This window comes from Epinephelus fuscoguttatus, linkage group LG4 (assembly GCF_011397635.1).
Source record: "Epinephelus fuscoguttatus linkage group LG4, E.fuscoguttatus.final_Chr_v1".
In the NCBI taxonomy this organism is placed as follows: domain Eukaryota; kingdom Metazoa; phylum Chordata; class Actinopteri; order Perciformes; family Serranidae; genus Epinephelus; species Epinephelus fuscoguttatus.
The window spans coordinates 20,802,139-20,829,296 of record NC_064755.1 but is presented as its reverse complement, the minus strand read 5'-3'; the positions used below and the strand labels follow the sequence as shown (position 1 = coordinate 20,829,296).

Sequence of the window (27,158 nt, the reverse complement as noted above, 5' to 3'; positions counted from 1 at the left end):
GAGGGTGAAAGTGGCATGATGAATTTTCAAAAGGTGACACATGTCAGTAGTTATAAACTCAACATATTTAGCACTTTGGTGACATGTAATTAATTCTATTTAACTTGTACAGCTGTCAAGCATGGAAAGTATAACAAGAGGAGGGCTTAACAGATCAAAATAATTCAAGACTTTTCATCAGTGATTATTATAAGTATTATTATGGATACAATGATGTGTTTATTTAAAGGAGCAGAGTGTAGGATTTAGTGGCATCTAGTGATGAGGATTGCAGATTGCAACCAGCTGAAACTTCCCCCATGTGCCAGACGAGAACTCCCGGTCAGGATTTCTTCAGTATCCACTGTTCAGGAGGTTTTTACAACGAGCCGAATTATCCTTTGTCATTCCTTTCCTCTCCAAAACAAATGGACAAGGTGATTGAAACCAGTAAAACACTGAATGAAGCAGTTTCACGTTATAAATCAGTGTTCTGCCGATGCTGTTTGGCATGTCACAGATGGGCTGCTAGCACCTGCTGTCTGCTTACGATAACTTCAGATCCAGACTTGTAGGAAGTTTTAACCGGGAATTGAATTATTTGCAGAGGTCTCCTCCTCTCCAAAACAAACAGACCCATTGATTTAATTAGAACATTAAGAAAATTAGCGTTCTTCCAACATAGCAGCTTCTAACCGGTGGCATGCATGGCCCTGTCTAGTTTGGTTTGTCCATTCTTGGCTACTGTAGAAACATGGCGGTGCAACATGGTAATCTCTATAGATGAGGCCCCGCACCCTATGCAGATATAATGAGCTCATTTTAAGGTAACATGACAATTTTCATTTTTAGGTGATAAGACACTATAGAAACACTAATACAAAAATATTATTGTATTCTATTCCCTTTTGCTAATGCATCCCCCTAACCCTACATACTGGACCTTTAGTTTTGTTAATATTTGGACATGGTTTGTGGATGGTTTCATGAATGGAAAAAGAAGACAATTTGACAAAGATTTTAAATTGTCACCACAGACAGTTTCCAGTGCTTTTATTTACAGAAAAGTGACTAGACTTCATGTTACTGTACACTTTGATAATTTCCCTTTTTATAAATACCCATAGGGTAATAGGTCCTCAGTAGCTTTGAGTGCATTATAAAACACACAACCCTAGGTTAATGCGTCTTTCACTAACCATACAAAACAGAGAACAAAGTACCAATTGTAACATAGAAAATAAAGGATACACCATGTTACAAAGTTACAGAAAATACATACTATATATGTATATATATAGTATATATACATATATATATATATATATATATATATATATATGTATATAAAAAATCACAGAAAAACAGCAAAAAAGCTTGCGACAGAATACACTCGCACAGTTGTTTTGAGTCACAGCATTCAATCATTTAAAAAACACTATCCAAGATGTAAACACCTTAACACACTGATCGAGAAGTTTATATCTGTCGTTATGATGTTTTGGCTTTGTGCCACTGTATGTAACTGGTGTCCCAAATGAACGTTAAGGCAGTACAGTTCATCCACATCCTGCAGCAAATGAAGCTGCTGCAGCGAGCCCACGACAAGATGCTGCACAGTGCTGAGCAACAAGAGGAGACAGCGGTGTCACTGAGATTGTGTCAGTGACACAGCTTACAGCACATCGATCCGTCAGTCATCGACAAAACTGACTGAGGGTTGGTGGTTGTGTGCTGACTCGTGAGACCGGCGAGGGAAACAGAGGTGTACATTCCTTAAAACAAAGGCACAGCTTGGCAGCAGCATTGCACTCTTATAATGATTTTGCTGCAGGTTTTGACAATCTATATGATTTGATTTTTTTTCCTCCAGCAGTGAGCAAAAACATCAATTGTTGAAGAAATTTCATTAAGCCTCCGCACAAGTTACACCACAATCATCAGAGTCTACTCAAATGCGTCCATACCATGATTCCTTATACCTTGCATTGGTACTCTCCTCTCTCTGCTCCTCCCTTTTGGATGCACTTGATTGGAAGTGGTCAGAGACTCTGCATCCACTGGTGTGGCAGGCCTGGAGCTTGAACACGGCTACCCAGAGCAGTGTTTACAGGCTATTTTGCCCAGCCTGTGGTGGCCTCTCCATTGATGTAGGCGAAGCCGGGGAAATGCTGCGAGTGTTCGTACTCTGAGTTCCTGCGTGGGCCAAGGGGAGAGTACATGTCCCCAGATGCGGCATAGCGAGATGAATGCATAGGTGGGCTGGTGTAACAGCTGTTAGCTGGCGACACATCTGGCCACCGGGGGGCGACAGGTGCGGGGTGCAACCGAGGAGTGCTGCCCATCAAGCAAGGCTCCATTCGAGACATCTGGCCGTTGAGCTGGTACTGTGGAAGAAGAGGAAAGAGGTTATGGTAATGCAGTAATGTCATCTATTGAGAGAAGTATAAAATATACAGTGAGTAGACAGAGCCTCAACTAAAGATTATTTTCATAACCAATTAATCTACTGATTACTGTCTCCATTGTGTCTAAAATCGAAATATATTCAGTTTACTATCATATAAGACAAAGAAAAGCATGTTTTGTTTGAAAAGTGACTCAAACAATTCATCACTTTTCAGCAGAGGTGGGATCAAGTCATTGTTTTACAAGTCACAAGTAAGTTTGAAGTCTTTGCACTTAAGTCCTGAGTCAAGTCCCAAATCTTTGAGTTTCGAGTCCCTAACAAGTCATACACCAAATTTAATGCCATATTAACAAGAGATCTATATATTAAATTTACATTTACATCATGAATGCTTATAAAATGTGTATTTATTTATCAAAACAAGTTTGTTGGAAGTTGTTGTGTCTTTGTGTATAATATTTTACCTGCATATGTTTTGCATATTGAAAATCTACCGTGTAGTTTTTATATGTGAACGAAATAATCTTTGGTATCATTATTCTAACCGTCACTTAGTAACAAAACTTTCTTTCGTCATGGTTCCCTCCTGCAACTTCACCAGGTGTTGTCAGGTTTAAATAACATGGATCTGGGGAGTTAAGTGTCGACTTGCTGGTAATAAAAAGCGTTAATGTTCGGTGATTCAGGAAATTAACTGATTCACAGCAAACTTTTTAGATAATATACTTATTAATCTTTGGGTTTGGGGGCAGGTATCAAGTATTTTCAAGTCAAAAGGCTCAAGTCTGAGTGAAGTCTTGAGTCACTAGAGTTAAAGTCTTTTTTGATTTTGTTAAGTCAAGTATAAAGTCATCAATTTTGTCACTCAAGTATGACTGAGGTCCAAGCCATATGACTCGAGTCCACTCACAAACAAAAAAGCCTGCCCATGACCTCTTAAAGCGTTCAACTTCATCATTGACCTGAGCTAACATGTGTTCACATGACCCAACTTCCTTCCATTTTTCAAAATCTGCAGGGGATGTATTTTTCCAAAATAACATGTTTTTTAAATGCTGTGAGCAATAAAATATAATACATATTCTTTGTAGTGTCCATGTTGTTTCCACATTACAACTTAAAGCTCATGAACACACCAAAGTCAGAAGAACGACCTCCCAGCTCAAGAAATAAGACCATCTGAGGGGTACATGAATGCATCATATCAAACTAACAGATATGAGGGTGGTATGAATCTTCAGCTCAATGTAACTGTTGCCAAAAAATAAAAATAAAAAAGTGCATTTCCCCCAAAAAACTATTCCTTTAATGAGGGTCAACATGCTGCCAGGAATAAACTAGTGGAGAAATAATGAATCTTTTATAATCTAATTATGAATCAGCCTATAAAATCACCACCATGTGTAACTTTCACATTGTCTTACATAAACTCACTCCAGGTTGCTGAAACCAATAAACTGCCAGAGCATTTACAGAGGACATGACCTCACTGTCCTCAAAGGTAGCTATAACCCTGTTGATATCATATTTGATGCTGCATTAGCCCTGTAACGTCGGGCGTGAACTGACCCTGCCAATGGTAATTTCCTGTCAGCGGAAATTACTTCACAAGTCGTACCACAGTGGTCAAAATAGAAAATTAAGCCACTTAAGAAAATTAGCCATCAGCTCAGCTGAAAAAGTGTTTTTCCTGTGTTATTTTTGTTGCCTATGGTGACTGAACCCAAACAGCTCAGACTAAATCTGCCTGTTGACAAAAATATTTTGGACAGATGGGGATCCGACAAGGTTTTGTGTTGGCCTCAGCTCCGTCCCCAACCTCTCACGCAGACAAAGCGCAGGCATTGTGCCCGATTTGAGCTCAGACAGGCTTAAAAAAAAAAAGTGGAAGTAGGACCCTTTTCCCTTTTCTCACTAAATATAAACACGACAGTCGAATCCATTATGAGGGATCACGGCATGGAAAAAGACAGTCAGTGCAGGTCAGAGAGCAGAACAGACGGCTCAGCTGCCTCTTGTTCACAAGCAGAAAAGAGACCATTGAATAACAATATTTTAATAAACGCCCCCTTGCCCTGCTCTGTGGCTACTGGCTCAAACAGATGAAGAGACTATTGAGAGCTGGAAAGAGGAGTAACAGAGCAGGGCCCCTCTTGGCCCCGGCCGAGCCACCTTTCACTGTCTGCTTCCGCTGTGTGGAGAGGGTGATTCGGGGACTTTTAGAAACACTGCGACCGCTGAGGCCCAGCTGATCTCCTCCCACTATAAAGGCAGCGGAGGCTGGAGGGCCCTTGACAGGAAATTACCATCAAAAGAGTAAACTCACACCAGTCACTACATGGGCTGTAACATCAGCAACGCCGTCTCATCCTAACAACCGTTTTTCTCACATTTAAATCTTCAGTCTCGTATTTACTTTGCTGCTGTGCAAAGAGCTTCAAGAATCCCCACGCATCATCTGTTAACAACCACATGTTCATGTACATGTTGTGTCTTGAGACATGTTTCGGGCCATAGTCATACACATACGCTTCTGGCAATGCAAATAAATAACAAAGCCCAGCTGCACACCACTCTGTATTCTAGATACATACAATTTACCCATTAGTTACAGTTTAGAGATACACACGCAATCATATTCACACACAACCTGCAGCTTTCACTGGACGCTGTTCTCGCCACTGAAAAGTGACTAAAAACATTTATTCAAGTACTCTAGTAAAAGTACAGTTTTGAGTTACTTGTATTTTATTTCAATATTTCCATTTTATGCTACTTTATCCTTCTACTCCGTTACATTACAGAGGTGAATATTGGACACTTAACCCGACCACATTCACCTGACAACTACAGTTACTTTGCAGATTAAGACCATATGTCAAGGAGTGAAAACTTAGCAGCGGTGGAAGGTAACCAAGTACATTTACTTAACTATTGTACTTAAGTACAAATTTCAGGCACTAGTACTTTAATCGAGTCCTTTCTTTTAATACCACTTTACATTTCTGCTCCACCACATCTCAGAGGGAAATATTGTACTTCACTGCATTTATCTGAAAGCTTAAGTTACTAGTTACTTTACAAATTAGGATTTTTTTCAATTAAAAAAAAAAAAAACAGTTTATGAAATATGATGTTTTGTTATAACTTAAACTACCCAACAATTTATACAAGAACAGGTGAAATTGAAAATTGATTAGTCATCTGACAGAAAATTAATATCCATTTTAAATACAAACACGTTATTGTTTCAGCTTCTCAAATGTAAAGATTTGCAGCTTTTTCTTTTATATTCTTCAACATGTTTTTAATAATTTTGATGCTTGGACAAAACTATCATTGTGTAGGTGTCACTTTGAGCTTTGGGTAATTGTGACGGCATTTCTCAGTATTTTCTGAATCTTTCCAGACCAGACCAAACACACACACCAACGCATGATTAATAATAACCTAATGATATAATATATAATGGAAAAACAGTCACAGGGGACATTTTTCTGCATTGAGTACTTTTACTTTTAATACTTTAAGTACAGTTCCCTTAATATACTTACATACTTTCACTTAAGTACAATTTTTACTTGGTACAAAGTATTTTCACAGTGTGGTATCTGTGCTTTTACTCAAGTAAAGGCTGTGAATACTTCCTCCAGCACTCAAACTTAGTCCATCTTTACCAACTGCAACTTTACAAGTATGTATGTATGTATGTATGTATGTATGTATGTATGTATATATGTCGTAGGGCTGGGCAATGTATTGAAATTTTATCAATACTGTGATATGACAGTAGATATTGTCTTAGATTTTAGATATCATAAAATCATTATCTTGATTTTAAATACTGCATTACAGTAAAGTACATTATTGTCATATCAAGGTATTTTGTCAAAATATTGTGATATTTGATTTTCTCCATATCGCACAGCCCTGTTATGTAGTATGTATCAATAATAATAATAATAATAATAATAATAATAATACGTATAATAACACATGACATTTTTGAGTCAATTTTACCGATAATATTAATGTTTGTTTAGTTATGTGTAATAGTGAGTGGAGGACTCAAATTTACTGATTTACATTCATTTTAAATAAACTCAGGATCTTGGGTGACTTGGACTGACCTGTGCAGACGACCGATGATAGGCAGAGTAGTGGAGGGGGGCGGGGATCGCTGGCTCATGGGCCAGACTGGGATACTGGCTCTGGATGGAGTGAGGATGCTGGTTGGCGTAGCTGCCATAGTTGTAGCTACCAGTGTACCTAAAATGGAGTAAGCAGGTCAAAACTCACCACAGAAACTCTCAAACAACATGAAAATGAATTTTCATTATAAAATCCTAATTACCCGTGCTCCTCTCTGTAGACAGGCATCCGGTGGGTGGAGGACGGAGGTGGGACTGGAGCGGTACTCCTCATACAGGACAGCTGCTGTCCAGCGTCTGGAGCGGAGCCGCCGGCTGTTGTCACTGTGTATGTAAGGGACCAGGTATATGACTGAACAGCGCCTGGTAGACACATATATGGACACAGAGAAGATGTGTTGGCTCAAAGGAACTATGTGCGGTGAGACTTGTACTCGTTTAGGATGTCTGTGTGTGACTGTGAGGCCTGTCTCACCTGTGGTGGTGGTGACTCCGGTGTACTCCGGGGACACGGCTGCTGTGGGGGAGCTGGCCGAGGAAACGCCCACAGAGTGGACCGAGCGAGCGGGAGAGTAGGATCCTGGGGACGGGGAGGTGGGGGTGGTTTCTGTCAGCGTGAATTCCTCCTCTCTCTCTGCTGAGAGTATCAAGAGAGAACAGACAATCAGACAATGATAAAATATTAAGCTGAGAGCTCTTTGTGAGTTGTACCTGAATGTGTATACATACAACATATACATGGGGGCAAAGCATATGTGCCGTGTGTACAAAATACGATGATAATATGCCTGATACATAAAAAGTAAAGGCTGACTCAAAAATATTCCAGAGAAGCAAACGTTTTCTTTTATTTCTTTTGACAACAAACCATTTAAAGGTTTCTTATACTGCATTTATAAAGGTTTAGATGGGAGGTATACTTCAAATAATTTGATATAAGCATTAGATACAGTAGTGGGTACAATTCATACTGTTACTGCACTGTGTATGAGTGAGCTGTAATATTACAATCAGCATTTTCAGTCAGAGCAGCAGTTAAATGGAACTCAATTCTCATTCATATCAAAGATACACAAGTTCCAGTGTTTCTAAAATAACACTTAAAACATGACTCAAGACAAACCCATCAACTCTGATCCAAAGTTTTTATGGAAACGACTGTTTTCTGAGACTGACGTTTTATATGATGTTCCGGCTGTAAATGCTTGCAAAGTGTTTGTATTGTACTGTCTGTATTGTCTTTTAATAATTCCCTCTCCAGGGACTGAAGATGCAAGTAAGCTACATAGCTAACTGTGGCTTGACACTTGAGTTGTTCATGGCCCCTGCTGTTAAATGAACACATATACACATATAAGGATCAGTAGTTTGAGGTCTCAAGCATTACAGTAAATATCCTTTTATACTTGTTTTCTTAAGAGCACCAAGAAACCAGTTAATTATTGAAAAATAGTAAAACAAAGTAGCTACTAACAATTGTTTTTGTTACTGATTATTCTTTTAATTTTCTCAATTATCATTTTGACAGTTTGGTGGAAAAAAAGATTTAAGAATATTTAAAAAGTTGTTAAAATGTACATCATGATTGTAATATCTACAATTTTCTTGTTTTGTTGGACCAACAGTCCAAAACCATAGCTGTTAAGTTTATTTTCCTCACAATTTGTGAGCTGGAACTGTATATTTGGGATTTTTGCTTAAAAAAACACTTAATCGATTCACTTTTCATAATGTCTTTTGTGATTTGTGACGTTTGTTGTATGATTTTGTTGTTTGATTAAATGTTGTATTTTTATATTTATAAGTATTTATCTGAAACAGTTGACATCCTGGGACGCAAGTCAAATTTCATATTTTTTCTGACAATGAAGTGAAATCAGATCAAACCAAATTAAATCCACAAATAACAGGACGTAGTTGTTGGAAACTTCCAATGACACAACCCTCTTATTCTGCTACTAACAAGCTAAGGTGCAGGTTTCATTTCAACATTGGGGAGGACACATTTGAAACTGGGCGTTTGGAGATCTGCTGCTAAAAACTTTGAGCATCAAACACTTAATCTGCATTCTGGTCATTTTTTATGCACCAAATTGTGCCTTTTCTGCAGCTACTTATGGTGTAATTGTTTTTAATTGGCATGGGGAGTGGTGGTACATACATGTTCTAAATATTGAGGGGGACGTCCCCTTCTCCCAGAAATCCACATCTATGTACACAAGACATTTTTACAGTTGTACTGTCATTAATAATTAATCAGACCTCCAGGTCGCGGTCTCACCTGTGCTGCCCTCTCCCTTCATGGCCCTCATGAGGTCGTTGGCTCTCTCCTGGCAGTGCAGGGACTCCAGCAGGTAAAGCACATAATCATCAAACATGAGGTGGATCAGGTGGAAGGACCCTGCATACAGACAGACAGACAGATGGATAACAGGAAGTGTTATTTGTATCAAAGACTCAGAGGTCATATGGAAGTTTTAATGTGTAAAAAAATGCTGACAGATGATGGATATGTGGAAAAAAGACAGAAGGGCTGTCCACGTTTAGGGATAGGAGATAAATGATGATGAACATTGAGACTAAATCATTTCTGAGTGATGACATCACATCCTGCACACTGACAGGAGGGCCGCTGTTATTAAAAAGAAGCGAGCGCGCTTGTTTCCGTGTACCGAGTCACTGCCAGAAATATGTCAGCTGACCCCGGGGTCGCACGGAAGATGAGACCGTGGCATGTGAGGGAGTGTCACAATTGTGTCATTGTGCGGGCCGCTGCTGCTGCCGTGTGCATAATAAACACTTGTGGCTATTCAGGGGAGTGGGGTGTAATACTGACCGGTCATAAAATGGAAAAGACAGGCAAACACATCGGGAGAGGGGAGGGGCGGCCTTTGTTAATTAGCTGTTTGTGCACAGAGACCTGCTTTATCAAAACACTGCGACCAGCTGTGTCTTTGATATTCACAGACAGGGCCAAAGGACACAAGCAGAGGAAAGAGAAGCCATTTTCTTTTCTTTCATTTTTACTACTTCACTTATTGGAAACCTTGGTGGTGCACAACAAGCTATTAAAGCAGCCATTTTACTTTACTCCTCCTCTCTCCTTGTTTCAGACTTGAGACCAAGACCCCAGAGGAATCTGGAAATGCTTATGTGGTTGCACTGAACCCTGAATAAAGTTTATAAATGTGCACCAGTTTTCACTTCAGGAGTGACGTGGACCTAAATGTGAGATGTTTTTTTGTGAACCTGTCTGAACAGCAGATCAGGACATGACTGGATTACTGATATGAAATCTTTGGGTAATAAGGGTTCCTTCAGCGTAAGTTAGATTAAAGAGTTTTTAAGACTTTAATTTCACTCTAAAGTAAATGTAAGACCATTTTTACAATTGCCAAAACCGAAGAAAAAAAACATTAATCACTTTGGGTTAGGGACCATTTTTGCCCAAATGTTTATGGTAATATAAAACATGAATTTGTATAAAAAACTTTTATACGTTTTATAACTTACATTTTTTTTGCATGAAATACTATGCTATGGCAAAATAGCCAATTTTCGCTAAATTTGAACTTCCCCATGTCGTCCAGGGTGCAGTGACCAGCAGACAGTGGATCCTCTGCTCTGAGCATCTCGGCCAGCAACAAAATATGTGTGTTGTTTTTTCCGCTATCCTGATCTGTGTCACATTAATGTGAGAGGAATCTGATAAACTATTTAAAAAAAGAGAGAAATTTTACCAATTGTTCTACAAGGCAACATCACAAAAAAAAAAGATTTCTTAAAATCCTACTTCCCATGTCTTAGTGTTATTAAGACTTTTGAAAGATTGGTTTAAGACATTTTCATACCAATTAATTCATTAATTATTTTTATATTAATATATTAAATGCCTTTCAAGACTTTTTGTTTGGGGTTTGAATCACCAGAGACCTAATGATATATTATCAAGATACGTGCGTCTCAATAGAATATAATTGTGATTTTAAACATTCTGCGATATAATGCGAGTATTGCGATAAAACATATTGCGACATTTTCCTTTCTTCAACTCCAAATCATGTCCTCATAGGAACTCTGCTTTAACTAGTAAGATAAAAGATTTCAGTCCATTCATCTCATTTTAATCATTTTAATTTTGGCAAAATGTATTTAATAGGCTGAAAAGCAATTGATTTTATTATTCCTTGAGGATAATAAAAGTTTTATTTGTATTTGCAATAATAATAATTCCTATAGTAAGTACAGATACAATACTGCCATGCAAAATATCGCAGTACTATGCTGTATCGATTTTTCCCCCCACCCATACTTTTTAAGGATCTACAGGAACCCTGATTATTTTACAAAAAACAGTGAACAAATTATGATACTCCTTGTAAAAGGTTCCTCATGTATAAGGAAATATGGTCCATTGATATTAGGATAAATCTGAATTACAAACATATTGCCTCATGACAAAAATAAATTCTGCGTTTTGTGATCAGGATTTTAAAAAAGTCTAAGATCTCAGTGTGCACAGTCACATTCAGGTAGATTACCATCAGCTGCTGAAGACACATAAACAGGCAGGTTTAATGTTCTCCTTTGAGAGGAAAGACTGTTTGTAAGTCACTGTCATTATATGGTGATTTGAGGGCCACACTTTGGATGGATATTTATAAAGGGATCGAGTTGTGTTTTACGAGAGAAGATTTTATGGTTGCAGATTTTATTTGTTGAGCCTTGGACTTTGTTTGTAATGGCAGAAGTTGTGTTTTTGTCTGACAAATGTTTCACCACTGCAACGGTGTATTTCGTATCTGATAAGTCTGTAGTATGTGCCCTTGTAGCCTACGTGCATGACAAAATAACTGAATTTCCTGTACAGTCATTAGGCACTGCCGTGTGTTTCCTGTCTGTTGCATTCAGGAATGATGACAAAGCAGCTCACCAAAGCTGGGCGCGCTGTGGAGGGTCATATCCCGGATGACTCTGGTACCAAAACACGACCACATCAGCAGGAACTGTTGGGCCACCTTCTTCAGGCACCCGGGCCTCTTCCCTGCCACCTAGAGAGAACATTTCCATGAGAAAAGAGGGGGAAGGGTCGGGATGCCGGGGTAGAATTAACCCCTGGGTCCGCATTGGGGCTTAACCCTCAGGAACGAAAAACATGTCAACAAGTCAACTATTTAATTTGCCCCCGGGGACACGCCTTCCTATTGAACTATTGTCTGGGCAGTCCAAGACGTTGCCAGGGCGACCAAATTTTACAAGCCCATATCTGGCACATAATGGACGCAAATGGGAAGCTTGAAGACATCATTAACTGGGAGGATTGCAACGTAAGTGCCTCTGTGTAAGAAAGACACGCCGAGACGAGTGGCTTTCAGCCGCAGGTGTCTTTTTAAGGGGGAAGTAATCAGACTACTGCTGCGCAAACACTTCAGACATTTAGTTAAAATCACTGCTCAGCATCACACATGGAAAATTATAAACTTTATCGGTGCAACATAAAGGGAAGACAGAAACTTTATATAAAAACATGCTGAGTCAGACTGGGTTTAAACACCTGTTTTCCCAAGATGAGTAAAAAAAAATTGTGTCTGACCTTGACGACACAGCGGTCCACCATCGAGTCCAGCCACTCGATGTACGCCTCAATTGGAGACTGCTCCTCCAATAGACGGTCAAACTCCTGATATACTGTGACAGGAGAGAACGTCAGGTTACATTTCTATTACTTGAAAACTAGCAAACAGGAAAATCAGATGCACAAGGCTTCTTATGCAACAACTTCTCCGTATCTGCGACCTCTGATCCCGTCAGGAGTGATTCAGAGGAGTGAGGCTGCAGTGAATTGGAGATGCTCCGCAGGGTGTTTCAGAGGAGAGTGAACTTGTTTAACCTTTTGGTCTCCATCATTAGTGCTTTGACTCTGCTGGTCGTGGGAATGATTGTCCCTCGGGGTGTTGTTTGTGTGGCAGTAAAGTGTAATTCTCCGTCTGGCCGGGTGTGTTAAGAGTGGCATCAGTTTAAAAGCGTGGACTTACAGTGGATAATAAGCTGCCTGTGCTCCTCTTGTGAGTCCTCCATGGTGTAAAGTGTCTGCTTGGTGATGCTGTTCAAGTCCACATTCCTCCAGTCCTCCAGCATTTGAAAGGTGATGTCGGCGCTGTTTATCACAGTCCTCGACGCCTTGGGACAGATAAATCGACAATATTACACACACGAGCATACCCATATCCCTTATCAGCTGTGTTTGTTCATATGGATTTTATTAAAAAACATTCAGAGCACGATAGCCACCTGACATAGATGATTTAATGATGTTTGCCGCTTTAGAATCTGAGAAAATCTCCTGGATACTGCAAATATAAAAGGACAAAAAACATGGTTAGTCCTGTTAATGTGTCAGCATTTAAACTTTCTTAAGATGTTAACCATTATGAGATGCAGATTTCACACTTACATTCAAATTTGATATTCCTCAGGTTTTCAGGAAGGTCGTGAAGTGCTATTTTTAGCCACTCATCAAGCTGTTTGGCAAATTTTCGGATAACCTGAGTCAAACTGTGTCAGCGAGAGAAAACAAAAAACACAGTTAATCAACAATGGATCAATTAGACACCATAAAAAGTGTCACAAAATAGTAAAAATGATGCAGAGATCTCAGAACTGAGGGTGACGTCTGCTAATTACTTCTTAAATATTCAACTGAGCAACCTCAGTCTGCTGAGGAAGAATGAGACGTGGTGAAAAGCTACAGAAAAAGCCAGTAAGTGGACCTTGAGTCTAAATGCTGTCTCAGAGCACAAAAATAAACTTTCACACCCGACACAGACATTCAGTTGACTTTCGTATGTGACACAGAGAAGCAGAAAATCCTCACATTTGGGAGTCTGGAACCAGAAAATCTGAGTCGATTTTGTCACCTGACTCACACTTAAATTTCTCAATTAGTTTAATTTTTCATTTTTCTTAAATCCAGACCCAGGTCTCCTACTTGTTTTCCATTTTAAGATTCCATACTTTTCCAGAATCAAATGTCCAGACTTCTCTGATAATTGTTCAGACCATATTTGACATCTGAGTGGAAATAGCTACAATCAATGACTTGAAAAACTTATATTATCAAAGTTGAAGGCATCTGTTCAGCCTTGTTATTCACTGAGTTCATGGAAACAAGATGAACACAGCCATAAAGGTTTCCATATGCAGTAAAGACGACATCACTGCATAACACATTCACGTTCAATCAAGCCTAATATTTGGTTATTTGTGATGCTATTTATATACACAATTCAAAGATCATCTTTGGATGTCTGGAGTTGGTACAGTTAGAAGGTTGTGACGCACAGGCGTAGAGGCAGCGTTTGGACACCCGCCACACGTCTTGCCTTGCTTCTCTCACACAGTAGTAAACATTCTGGCTCAGCAGGCTGCCTGCTACAAACACCATGAAAAACACTCTGCTTGTATCATCAATTTATTTTTAGAGATTCAGAAATCTATTTCTAGGAGACAGAATAGGGGCTGTAGTAACCCCCCAACCCCCCCCCCCCCCCCCCACCCATGTAAGGTCGCCTTCTGTTTGGTAAATAGCTTAATTCTCTGAACTAAATGATAACCATCATATTGTTTCTGCAGCACCTTAAATTCATTCTGTAGGTTTGCACAAATAAAAGAAAACATCTGCTGTTCGGTCAGTAAAAAAAAGAAACAATGCTATCCAGTTTTGGTAACAGCAGATAGGAGAATGGCATCACTTATTTTAGGAGTGAAGGTTACAGCAGGTGCTCACCTGTCAGGCAGTGCTTGCAGGACGGTGGGCATCAGCACCCCAGAGATGGCCTTGTAGAGGATGGAGTCGCAAACACCGACTATGTTCACCACGGTGGGGGAGCCGAGGACAGGGAGCATGTGGGGCGGCATGCCCTGCCAGAAGTGCAGCAAGAAGCTTTGGACCTAAAAGTACCACACAAAACACACACACACACGACATTCAACATTACAGGAAATAAAAGCTACAGGAAAGAGTTACATTCAATCAAACTTTTTCTTTAAATTGATTTGGGTAAAACAGACATGGATCTGTGAAATGATTTCAAACAGACTTGCCTCGTCAAAGTTGGCTCGAATAACAGTGTCTAGTATCCTCTGACAGTGCGTTCTGTACATCATGATGAAGGTTGACACCTGTGGGCGACAACAGAGTATTAATCTAATTGGATCACAAACTTCACAGTTTTTTTTTCCCGCCTTTGGGGAAAAGTACAAAACACAAAAACAAGAGAATAAATCTTGTACAAAGCATGTGAAGCAATAAATACATGTTACAGGTCTGGGCTGGAGTAATATAAAACGAGCTTTAGAGATCAGCAAAACACAAACCATTTAAAATCATGGCCCCTCTTTAAAAGCCGGACAGCTAGTGCCTGTCCTTTGTCCATTGCTAGATCTTATTATCTCCCCCAAAAGATTAAGAGTTAGTGAGGAGCCAGCACATAAATCCTCAAGGTCCTTCTCTAAATGCAAACCCAGTGAAGGTCCTGAGGCAGATAAAAGGCTGGAGCCAGAGGGGGTGCAGAGATGGCGAGATGGCAGGGAGAGGTGGGAGGGGGGGAGGTTGGCTGTAAGGATGGACTTTTAAAACTCCTGTTTACCCTCTCTTCTGGCAGGCTGGCGGGCAAATTTAGGTCTTTGACATTTGGAAACTCTGGCAGGAGCGTCCCCAGTTTGGAGCGCGGTGAATACGCCACTGTCTGCTTCGTGACCTCTTTCTTCCCCGTCTCGTTCACCCACGCCGCTCCCTTCTTGGAGTACATCACATCATAATACTGAGAGGTCTCCTTCACCGCAATGCCGTAGTAGTGGTACCTGAATGAGGGGAGCGGGTGAATAACGTCTTTAGCGTACAACTATAAACTATAGGAAACCGTGAAAAATAAAAACTTGGAATGAAAAATAATTCACACACACTTTACAAAGCAACATATATCTGTGTCTTTTTAACTAATACATGCATTATAATTTGTTATAAAGTAGTTTAAAAAATTGAGTTTCATTAGATTACAGCTTTCTGTTTATATAAATCAAAAGAACAAAACAATCTTATTGAAACGATCCTTATCAATTAGAAACTTTGCTGCTGTGAACATGTATAAATGTAAAATTTTAAACCGCATGTAGCCTAATCAACTAGCTACTGTCAGTCCATATGTATTTGTTTATTTAATCTTAATTTTTATTTTTTTATCTTCTAACTTTATATGCTTACATTCATTTTATCCCCTGGGATTTTTTTTTAAAAATATATTTATTTTAACTTTCAGGTTAACTGTCTTCATTCTTCAGTTCAAAACAGAATAATGACAAAAAGGAGCTTGCAACCCAAAATTAGACCTTATTTGACTTAGTTTTATCATTTTTTTCTTCACTTCTTGGTTTAAAATGAAAAAACAAAACAAAAAACAAAGATGGGACCCAGCCGCTTCTCTGTTTACGGATTTAAGAAAGAAAAATGATTGAACCAAAGGTACACAGATTGAAACGTGTACCTTGTACAACTTCTGATCTTTACTTTTATCAAATGTGATGAATGCTTTGTGACAGGAAAGTGTAGATTTCCTGTAATATAGTTAGAAATTGTTTAAACCTTTTTTTGATTAAAAACTTAGTCTCAGAAACTCAATGGAATTAAGAACCTTGCGTTTTAACAGATCTGGGGAAAACTGCAGTCTCCTACTCTGCACCATGGACATGGAACAATCTTCAAAAATAACTAAAAATAGAGACACTGATGAATTTAAGGGCATAAGAAAGAATGTGGTGACAGAGACGTGTGCTTGTTTTCTTGAGAGGCCACTATGTTTGAATAGTTGTCGTTTCATTGTGGATTTTTGTATTATATGTTGTATATGTTGCATTTTAATGTGTTCTGATTGGCTGCTACCTTGGCCAGGTCTCTCTTGTAAGAGATTTTCAGTCTTAAAGGGACTTCCTGGTTAAACAAATTAATAAACAATTAAAACTTCCAAGTGTTGTTATTCTGTGCTGTGCTTCAATTTTAGGCTTACCAGCTTGTTTGTGTTATATGCTGTTTATAGTTTGTTAGTTTGTTGTTCCGTGCTTCATGTGGGGTTTTTTATCGGAAGACTCTTGAGCTCTGAGCACATCATTTTGATCACTGTCACTTTACCTTTGAACTAAACTTTTTGCACCTCTGTATATACATATTTTTGTGCACTCTTGTCATGCCTATACATTTTGCTACAGTATGTTCCTGTTACATTCTCTTTATTTATGCAACTACTGAAATATACCACTTTATTTTAAGTTTTATTCATATTTTATCCTTTGCACTACTTGATATCCTTAAATCTTCTTTCTTTTTGTTTCTACTTATGTGATTTTATAATAATTATTTTTATTTTTCATACATATGTAACTGCATTGTTGGAGTCTGTGACTGAAGTTTGTTCAACAACTGCTCTTACAAGTGTTGTACATTTGATTATAAATGACTTTGAGCTTTTGGGGAGAGAGATTGTGAGTGAGTGTCTAATATGTATGAGTTTATGACAGAATAAAAGCAAACCAACTTACTTCGACTGCCCTCTTGTCCCCAGTCTTCTGGTAGTTAACGCTGGAAACTGTTGTCTTATGATCTGTTCAGTGTAGGAGAGAAATAGTTCGTCAGTGTGCTGTAACTAAAGAGAGAGTGGTTGAATAAAAGAAAAGAGAAAAAGAAAAGGAGGAGGAAACAGGTGACACAATGAACCAAAATAAGATCTTTATAAAATACTAATGTGTGAGTGTTTTAAAGAAAAAAAGTTAAGGGTAAAGTGTTTAATAAAGTCTGTCAGGAGGAAGACATGAAAGTCTCATAGCTGTATCCACAGGGAGGTCTGTGAGGACAAAAAAAAAGCTTTGAGAGCCATCCATTTATGACATCCAGGGGTATTACTTTTTTTTTCCTATATCAACAGTCTCCCCTCATCTATCCATCCACCCGCCATTCTCTCTCCTTCTCACTCTCTTTCTCTCCTCCACTCCCTCCTTCTTCCTTTCCTCTCTTTTTGTCCAAAGAGATTGGCTCCTTGGTCCAGCTCCTGGTGCAGAAACTTTAGCAAACAGTGTAGCTCTCCATTGTGTGGGATGAAAAAAGAGGCCAAGCTGTGAAGTTTCTGTCAGGCCCCGCTTGATAAATGAGCAGACAGGGAGGCAGTCCGGGCCCTCTCTCGTTTTTTTGTCCTGAATCAATGAAGCCTTCCTAAAGGACACCCCACACTGCTCCAGCCACTGATCTAACATTCCGCAACATCTCACCCTTCCAAATTTCCTTTAATTACACATTAATCCAGGCCCCTTCTCTTTTTCAATATCTTCCGACAGGAGCTGCGGAGGGGCGGGGGTGGGCCGGGTTGGGGGTTGGGGCCGGAGTCCAGGGTACAGGGGATGGCTGGGGGTAGGAAGGCTGAGGAACTTCTTGGGGTTGTGGGAACAGACGAAAGCACATCTCCTTTGGCTCTAGATTATGTGTTCAGTGAACGACCGCAGAGCTTTGCTCGCCTCACACTGAGCAGCAGTTGATATTACTTCAACAGCAGCCAGAGCTGCAGCACAACCAATCAAACCAGGCATGAAATGGTCAGACTAATGCTTACGGCTGATTTAGTGCGTGAGATTATTGCTTTCATACGCCGTCCAAATGTTGTTTAGTATCTTCTTCTATTGAGTCATTTTCGATGATTACCTACAAACACTACAGATGCTAGTAGCGCTGTAGCTAACAGTGATTTTAATTATCTATTAAATCTTTGGTCTAAAAAATGTCAAAAAAAAAAGTGAAATGTTTATTCCTAGATTCTCAAAGTCCAAGATAATGTTTTTAAATGTCGTTTTGTGAGCCTAAAATCAGATATTCAATTTAATATGATATAAAACAGAGAAAAGCAGGAAATCTCCATATCTGAGAGGCTAAAAACGACATTTTCTGACAGTTTTGCACAAAGAATTACTTCAACGATTAATAGGTTATCAAAAACTTATCAATTAGTTGTCCAATCATTGCAGCTCTAGATGCTAGCGAGTTCATGACTTTCATGTGTTTTCAGGACATTTAAAAAAGAGTGAAACTGGATACAGGTGGGAATGATGATTTGCCAGACTGTTTAACCTTCATCTGCAGAGATGTTTAAATCTTACCTTTCCAAAGCTGGCCGCGTTCACTGGCTGTGTGTCGTGCTTTTCACTGAAGTCTAAGTAATGCATGTAGAGGGCACTTCGAGGGATACACACACCTTCAGCTATCTCATAGTTCTCTTCTAGCCTGTGAACGACAATAGGAATCATCAGTGTACAAAAAAACACATACAGAAGTTTGAGCATGGTTAATACAGGCCTCCTATGATTGTGGCATTCCTGGTAAACTGGTGAAAAATTACATTGATGTCAGCAAAATTTATAAATATAGTGAAATCAGGCAATTAGATTATATTAGATTATATGATGTTTAAGTTTCAAGTAATCAGCAGGTATACAGAGGCACACAGCTTTACAATACAGATACCACTGATCTCACAATTACACAGACATCAACACCTGCTCCTGGGGTTACACGTGTGTAATAGAACAAAAGTACAAAATATATTTTTCCTTATGATATTAAGCAACCTCAACTCATTAACAGCCATTTTGAATAAATTCTAATACATTCTAGGCAGTGCAAGAGGTTTAATGTTTCAAAAAAATAAAATATCTGCATTTTTTGGTCTAATTTTTCAAGCATGAGCGGTTGTATTTCATTATATTTTTTACAGCTGCTGTATGTTTTCAGGTTTTCTTTTATTGGTTTACAGTTCTTGCATGAATAAGGTTGCCATTTTCTTAAGAGTAGTCTTGCATGACTGTGTCTAATCGGTTCAAGTAATTTATGTGTTGGGAAAATAAATCACAGTACTGATTTGGAACTTTAAAGTCTCAATAAATGATTTAGGATGCACATCATATGTCATGTTGATGTATACTGATGAAATACTTAGACTCACTGACTACTTAAATCACCATATTTGATCAACATTGAATCAAAGTACTCCCTGTAATGTAACCGGGTTGCTGGCACTGAAGATCCCACTGAGAAGCAACACACAACTTCCTGCAGTTGTCAATGTCTTTAAATTGCATTTTGCAGTGTCAGCTGGACATGTATGTGTATGTGTATATGCATGGAGGCAACTATTTGCTAACACATTAGCCATAATTAGCTGTCTGAAAGACTATGGTGGCATCAATGACGAGGCTCTGGATTAGTTTATCTCTTATCTGTCCAACAGGACCCTCTCTGCTTAGACATGCCTCCTCCTCTCATGCCTCTCTCTTTTGTGGGGTCCCCCAGGGGTCTATTCTGGGTCCCCTTTTATTTGCCATGTGCCTGCTACCCCTGGGGCAAGTCATGCGTAGACATAATATTGATTTTCATAGCTAAGCCAGTGATATGCAACTGTATGTCCCAGCAAAACTTGGTACCATGAGTGTGTCCTTAATCATGAACTGCCTTCCTGTAATTTAAAACTGAAAGTTCAAAAATATATTTGTTGTAAATGTTTTTAATCATTTTATTGTGCTTTATCTTTTATGTTTTGGTTTTTATTTACTTTTTGTTCTCTGTTTTTACTGTAGAGACCTTTGTAACTTGATAATCCATTAATATGTTAGTGCTTTGATGCTTTAAGTTTAGAGTATTTTTGCCAAAAAAAACCCCCAAAAAAACAAAAAAAAACTTAATGCAGCTTCAAAGCCTCTTGTTTGTCAATAAAACATCTGAATGCATGTTGCAGTTTGCTAACACAAGCATGCTGACATGTTTGTCAGCTGGCTGGGAATTCTGATCATCACACACAAATTTAATCACAATATTTGCATACAACTTATAAGTAACAACAAAATGTTAAATACATGAGAACGGATCCAAATCTGAGCCTTGAGGTTCACCAGCATCACTACCAGTGATTTCTGATGTGGTATTAACAGTGCAAACATGTTTCCTGTTTGAGATGTGATTTCATCCACTTTTGTAGCACTTTTTGATATTTATGTGAATTTGGTCTGAATAGTTATCGATGACTATAATGTGGCAGCCATGTTTGAAATGAGTGTATTTACCTTCTTCTTTTTTTTAATGTTTGGGAGCTGTTCCAAACATCATCATTACTATACTTATTTTGTGAAGTGATAAATCAATTTGTTTTACAGTAGGAGGAGCAATGCCTCCTTGTTAGTTCTAATTAATATAATTCATTCCTCCATTCTGTAACAATCCTTAGCATTTGAATATTCAACAGAGGAAACCATCATATGCAAAAGAAACACCAGGTCACTTCTCTTAAGGTCAGAATAGAAAACTAATGTTTAAATGGGCAACAGGTTGATTACAGAGAGGTAATTTCAGAATTGGAGTTATCAAACTGTTGAATCTTGCCCCCGCCTCACCTGCATCATTACTTAAACGTTTGTTCATGCATACAAATAATCTGTTAGTTTCTTGAATTGTTATCAGATTAATTTAGTACCACTGCTTCACTTAAAAAGTTGCTAAAAATATTTTTCTACGCTTTTGTAACCTTATCTCTCAGTCCTTTCTTTTCAATGATGTTTTTGACAGAACAACAGAACAAAAAAGAAGTTATTACATGTAACAATCAAAGACATGTTCACTGCCCTCTCTTTTTTAAACAACTATCTATTGAACAAAACTAAAGGGAGCATAACAGACTTCAGTCCACCAATATAGACATTTTACCTTAAAATTATCCAAGGCTGCACACAGACATTAAATAGAGCGAGACACAGCCGTGGATTAGAGAAAAACAATCTGAATCAACCAACTCCTCATATCAGGTGCTGTTTTTCTCAGACCTTAAAAAATGCTTCTTCGATTGAACTTTATTCTTATGGAAAATACGTATATGGCCACTCAAAGAGCGTGGTCCTGTCGTTTTTATGAGCTATAACTATATTGTTTCAGCCGCCACTGGAAAAGGATCTTTGCGACCTGACTTAGATTTCTTTTCACTCAGAAAGCTGTGAACTGTCTCTTGAATTACAGTCACAAAAGCATTATGTTTTCAGTGGAATAACGAATAACTGTATTTTTTAAGACTGGTTAATTCACTTATGATTATTCTGTATTTTTCAGGTTTAAATATATAAACCTAATTTTAGTGACTTTTCTGAAAATCAAATGCAAATTATGGTCAAATAGTCCTGTGACCTAATATGTTAATATGTCTGGTTTAACAAAACCAAATCATCGTCATAGCTATGAACATAGAGATGTTGTTAACTTCTACCGCTTAATTCCTGCAAGTTAAATTTGTAGTAAATTTCACCATATAGTACCCACAAGACAAAATGGCTCCATATGCACAGTGACACTGTTACAGAGGCCAATTACAGTATCATTTATGTCTATAATGCTTGTCTTTAAAAGGTACGTTGACCCAGCTCATGTTCCTCACACTGGGTTTCAGCCCCCCACAGAGCAGCTTAAATCACTATTAATATTCATTTATGTGCTTTTTGAATGCTATTAAGGAAATGGTGTCATCGGTCATGGAGCTGTGCAACAGGCAGGCACATAAGAACCAGAGGCATGTGCAGGGTTTGTATTCTACACATGCGGAGGGTGTGACAGATATGTTGCATGTTGTGGCTGCTCTTTTTTTCAATCTGTATGTCTCTACTGTTGAACAGAAGCTCAGAGTCCAAATCAAATGTCCCCATGAGGGTAAATAAAACATGAAATCTTAGCTCATCAGATTGTCATGATCAGATTTAAAGTTTCAAAAAAACACAAATGAGATTTTCTCGAATTTAGTGTCATCTGCGTGTGACATATAAAACTATTCAGATTAATGCAGTCATTATATCACACATAACTAAAAAATAAAGGAAATTCTAGATTGAAATCCAGCATTAATGTTTTATGTTCCACATGGCGAGTGTGGGCTTAAAGTAAAAAAAAAAAAAAAAAAAAAAAGCTGCTAAAAAACCTTTTTAGAAGACTGAATACATATACATATATATGTGTATATATATATATATATATATATATATATATATATATTACATTAAGTCACAATATTTGCATTTGATTTCAGCTGTTTGACATAAAATTTTGCAATTTTTTTTCTTTTCACTTTTCTCCCAGTTATTTTTTTTTAAATACAACTAAAAGAAAGAATACACAAATTTATTTTTTAGAACTCACCATTCCAGAGTAGCCGGTGTCGAATGTGGTTTAGAGGCTCTGTTGTTTTCTTTTTCTTCATCTGTAAAGTGCAACACAATTTATATTTTAAGGCAAAATTAAGTGATTAAAGTAAAATGAAGACAACACAAACATAGCAAAGATGAAAGTTTGTATGATTGACACATTCATGTGCATAACACAAATTGATTAAAAACTGTCATGTGGTGAAATGTCATTAATTGTACTGAACATGACCTAGAAATGAGGTTTAACAACAGTGGAGTCAGTAGTTTTAGTATAACAGTGTTCGTCCTGCTTACGTTCATCGTTGGACATGTTCCCCAGAGACGTGTGACTGGAGTATCGCTTACTCTCACTCTCGTTGAGGCATCTTTCAATCCAACTCTCTAAAAAAATAAAAAACATGTTGCACCACAGATCACAAACTGTGACGCTGATATGACCCCTCTTAGCACAACATTTAGGAACACAATTATTCTAGACCTTTTGATTAATTGTCATTTACCTAAAACATCAGTTCATAGCAGTTTGCTTTATTTCTTTGTGTTCATATTCATTGAAACCGTTCATTTAAAAACTCACTTTCTGAAGTGAACTCATTTTGTCCTGCAGTAGAAAAGAGCCAAAGCTGTATTTACATAAACAGTGCAAATCACTGCCTATACAGGACACTTTAAATGTCACTAATGTGACAGGGCGAGCGGACAACAATCGATTGTATGGGCAGCGGTGCAGCCATGGCTCTATTTGAGATGTTTTCACCAAGACGGCAGGAATCCAGCATTGTTCCCAGGAGACTACAAGCGTACACACTCGCTTAAAAGGAGCCTGTGCACATTACTGAAGCAGTCTGGTGGAATAGAGGCCATTGTCCTGTTTTAATTTCTACTTAGAAATAGCTCGACTGGTGTGCTTTCTGTGACCGAGCAGCAGCAAAACACCAAAGCTTTCATGTAGGAACAGCCCGGTACAAGAAGGGGAAGTCCATTTAAAATGCTTGTACTTGTCTCAGGAAAGGTATTCAGTACTAGATAAATGTGTTTAAGAGGGACTTTGAACATATAAGTAATATTCTTTTGGATTATTTGAGTGCAACAAAGCATTTTCTGAGTTTCATATTTGTTTAATAATAAATAAGCTACAACATCTTCTTCACCAGACTCTTGTATGACTAAAAAAGTACAATATTTTCCATAAACTTAAAAACTTGATGTAACTAAAAATGGAAATGAGCAGTTGAAACTACCTTAAAAGTTTACACAGTACTTGACCAGTTGTTTTTAACAAAATAAACACATGATATGTCTGTAAATTGTCTTAATCGTTTTTTTCCTGCATGTGAGCTGACAACAATCACCATAGCAGCTGTTGCTAGGACAGACTGTTGGCAGGACGACCTGTTGGTGCAGCCCGTGGGGGGGATTCAGGGGACGTCACAGATATTCAAAAGTTTTAGAAGTTTACACTTGATGAGGAATCTACACTGCGATGTTCGGCACGTGCTGATAGAAAAGGTCAGACTGCAGTGTGAGCAGAAACTGAAATCTCACGGCCCTCTCAACAGACACGGAAGAAGTTTTTATTTTATGCAAAATATTATATTACCCTGAGAAGCTCTTTAATGGTCTTTTTTACTCTGTTTATAATGATTATCACCACCTTTATCATTACTAACTGATTAATAGTAATCTATAATGCCTCTTACAAAACTTAAAAAAAGCATTGCATTTGCATTTTAACTCTGAATAAAAAGCCACCACTGTCACTGACGGCCTTCTGACGTGTCTCATCATTTACCGACAGTAAAAAAGAAAATCTAAGGAAACTAAAACCTGCAAAAGAAAATGTGAATCCACTGAAGTGAAGCTAATTCTCCACAGAGGCTCAGATCTCAAGCTTCATTTGCCACAGGAACAGATAAGTTGGGGATCTAAATAATTGGATTAAATTTGATCAACAAGTGAAACGGATGTTCACTCATTTACTAACACACATTCAGAGCTAAACTCCTCTGCACTGCAGCAGCATACCACCAATGTGAATTTCTCAAGTGATTCTAAAACCAATTTAACAAAATTTTATTCTATTAATCACCTTAACTAAATTTAACAAATTGAGCCACAGATGATAAATTGTTGCATAATTTGTTTTATTTCAATCTTTTAGTCAGATTGAACATAAATCATTATCTTTCTTAAAACCAAATAATGTAGTCAGAAATATTCTACTGATAAATTCTCACGAAAATTCAGTTCTTAAGTTGAATAATAATTTTAGTTTTACAATTTTGGGCTAAAAAAAACTAAAGAAAAAGCCAAAAAGAGCAGGTGCACAATACTTTAAAGTTCACCATGATGGTGTATTCCTCCACTCCACAGATGAATAGACATTTTAAAAATTGGTTTAACTAAAGACAGCAAGAAGCCACTTGACCGAGCAAATACTGAGAGATTTAAGGGCTGTTCCCTGCTTTCTGTGAGTCTTCTTTAATCGATGACACACTCAAAACATAACAGCGCATCTCATAAATGTGCGTGACCAAAAACACTCATTCACAAATAACTTGAGAAATTAAAAACTAAAATAAGTGATTTAAAAAAAAAAGGTGGAAAATCAACAGCCGAGCATCCAGACACTTCCTCTGAAGAGAAAGTTTGAGACTTCCAGAAGAGCAGCAGAAGAAGCTCACACAATGTTTCTGAAACAGAGGCTGGTTTTCTCAACACATCCCGACAAAGCAAAGCAAGCAGAGATTAACAGGACTGACCTGTGGAATCCATATCAGGCTCCTCCAGCAGCCCGCAATGCATCCTCTTCCCATCAACGACACTGGCTCCTCCAAGAAAATGGCTTAGTGCACGTTTCCCCCACCTCGGCGGCTCTCCCCTTGTCTCGCTCTGTGTTTCCGTGACCACTGCCCGTCACAGGAGATGTTGAGGATCTGAGGTTCGCCCAGAGAGGGGTGGTGTTGGCGGAGGAGAAGGGGGGAGGTGGGAATAAGGGAGGAAAGGGGGGTAGAGACTCCAGAAATCCAGCGGGGGGAAAGCCAGACCCGTCAAAATGTTTGCTGATGTTTCATGGGAAAGGGGCTGATTTTATAGGAGCCCTGATGGGGACATGTCATTGATAGGCTTGGAAGGCTGATGAATGGCCCCAAGTCAGATGGGGATGTGGCAAGGCTCACTGGAAGTCTTTTGTGGGGCTGTTTTGAATAAGAAAAGCTCCCTCCCAACGAAAAAAAAAGAGGCTTAGATCTACGCAGTCCTAACACTGTGGCCTCCCCGTCTTCCATTATGGCATTTAATACGTTTTTATACACCCCAGAGCTCCATATAAACATACATCCCTACAAAACCGCCGCTTCTGCCTCTCCGTCTCATTTTAACTCCCATTTCACATCCCACGGACACTTGTTGCCACATTTCTCACCTCATCCCACCATTAAACCATCTTTGTGATAACTTTTTCACAGACTGGACATATCACGGGCTCGGACGCACATTCAAACACGCTAAAAAAATGCACCCGTGTGGATTTTTTGGTGGATTTCTCACCTGTTTTTCGCTCACTCTTTCTCTGTGGCAACCTTATTTTTGGTGTGCCTCTGAGAAGAGGGAACGGTCACAAAGGGGGGGAAGTAAAAGTGCAAAGCCCGAGGCTGGGAGGGCTCTGATGGAGTGCCTGAGAGCTGGAGAAGGGAAAGCTGTGATTAGAATATGAATGGAACCACAGGAGAGGGGGAGAAGAGAGGGGAAAGAAGAGGGGAGAGGAGAAAGGCGGATTATGGCTGAATTACTCACCACACCATGGATAGCAAAGGAGGACTTTCTCTACCAGTGCGCAGGCGTGGGCACCACTGCTGCCTGCTACTCACCGACACACACACAGACATACACACAACGTGCAGCCACCTGGGAGCACGTGTGGAACAGGGTGGCAGCAACATCTCATGGGACACTGTGCACAGGGTTTGTTTAAACACGTCTGAGCATCCATTTAGACTCATGTAGGAAGAAAGAAGCTGCTGGAGTGAGCAACAGGTCAAAATGACTACAGAAAAATCTAAAAATAAAACTAGCATCATAATATAATTTTGCCATGTCCGCAAAGACTCTAAGTGCTTAGGAAAAAATTCAACACAAAACACACTTTAACGACCCATTAATGGCACAATATTCAAAGGCCTAAATGGTGGCTGGTGCAAAGCCGTGACCTCAAAGGAGGATCTAATTAATTTCAGTCAAATAAGGAGAAGGTGGAGTCTGCGTCTCCCTCAGTCCTCCATCAGACGTCCCTTTTTTTTTCATCCTGTTATCTGCTTATTAGAGCCTCATAAAAAAGGACAGGTGCAGCCACCAAA

General features: G+C 38.8%; 1 protein-coding gene across 3 annotated transcripts; it reads right to left on the bottom strand.

Annotated features, from left to right (window-relative positions):
- Nucleotides 1-1,385: 1,385 nt before the first annotated feature.
- Nucleotides 1,386-27,039, bottom strand: rfx4 (regulatory factor X, 4). 3 transcript variants are annotated; one of them, XM_049574071.1, is made up of 18 exons: nt 25,566-27,039; nt 23,098-23,184; nt 22,796-22,856; nt 18,733-18,856; nt 17,131-17,192; nt 15,189-15,402; nt 14,644-14,721; nt 14,327-14,490; nt 12,995-13,095; nt 12,832-12,890; nt 12,576-12,720; nt 12,134-12,228; nt 11,474-11,591; nt 8,822-8,941; nt 7,016-7,174; nt 6,744-6,903; nt 6,520-6,658; nt 1,386-2,366 (listed from the first exon to the last, which is right to left on the bottom strand). In XM_049574071.1, exons 1-18 carry the CDS (start codon nt 25,606-25,608, stop codon nt 2,094-2,096), a joined length of 2,202 nt encoding a protein of 733 aa, XP_049430028.1. In that variant the 5' UTR covers nt 25,609-27,039; the 3' UTR covers nt 1,386-2,093. The 3 variants fall into 3 exon arrangements, with proteins under 3 accessions (XP_049430028.1, XP_049430029.1, XP_049430027.1); XM_049574072.1 differs by having other exon boundaries at nt 1,390-2,366; nt 6,744-6,864; nt 7,016-7,177; nt 25,566-27,034; XM_049574070.1 differs by having other exon boundaries at nt 1,390-2,366; nt 7,016-7,177; nt 25,566-27,032.
- Between the last annotated feature and the right edge of the window lie 119 nt (nt 27,040-27,158).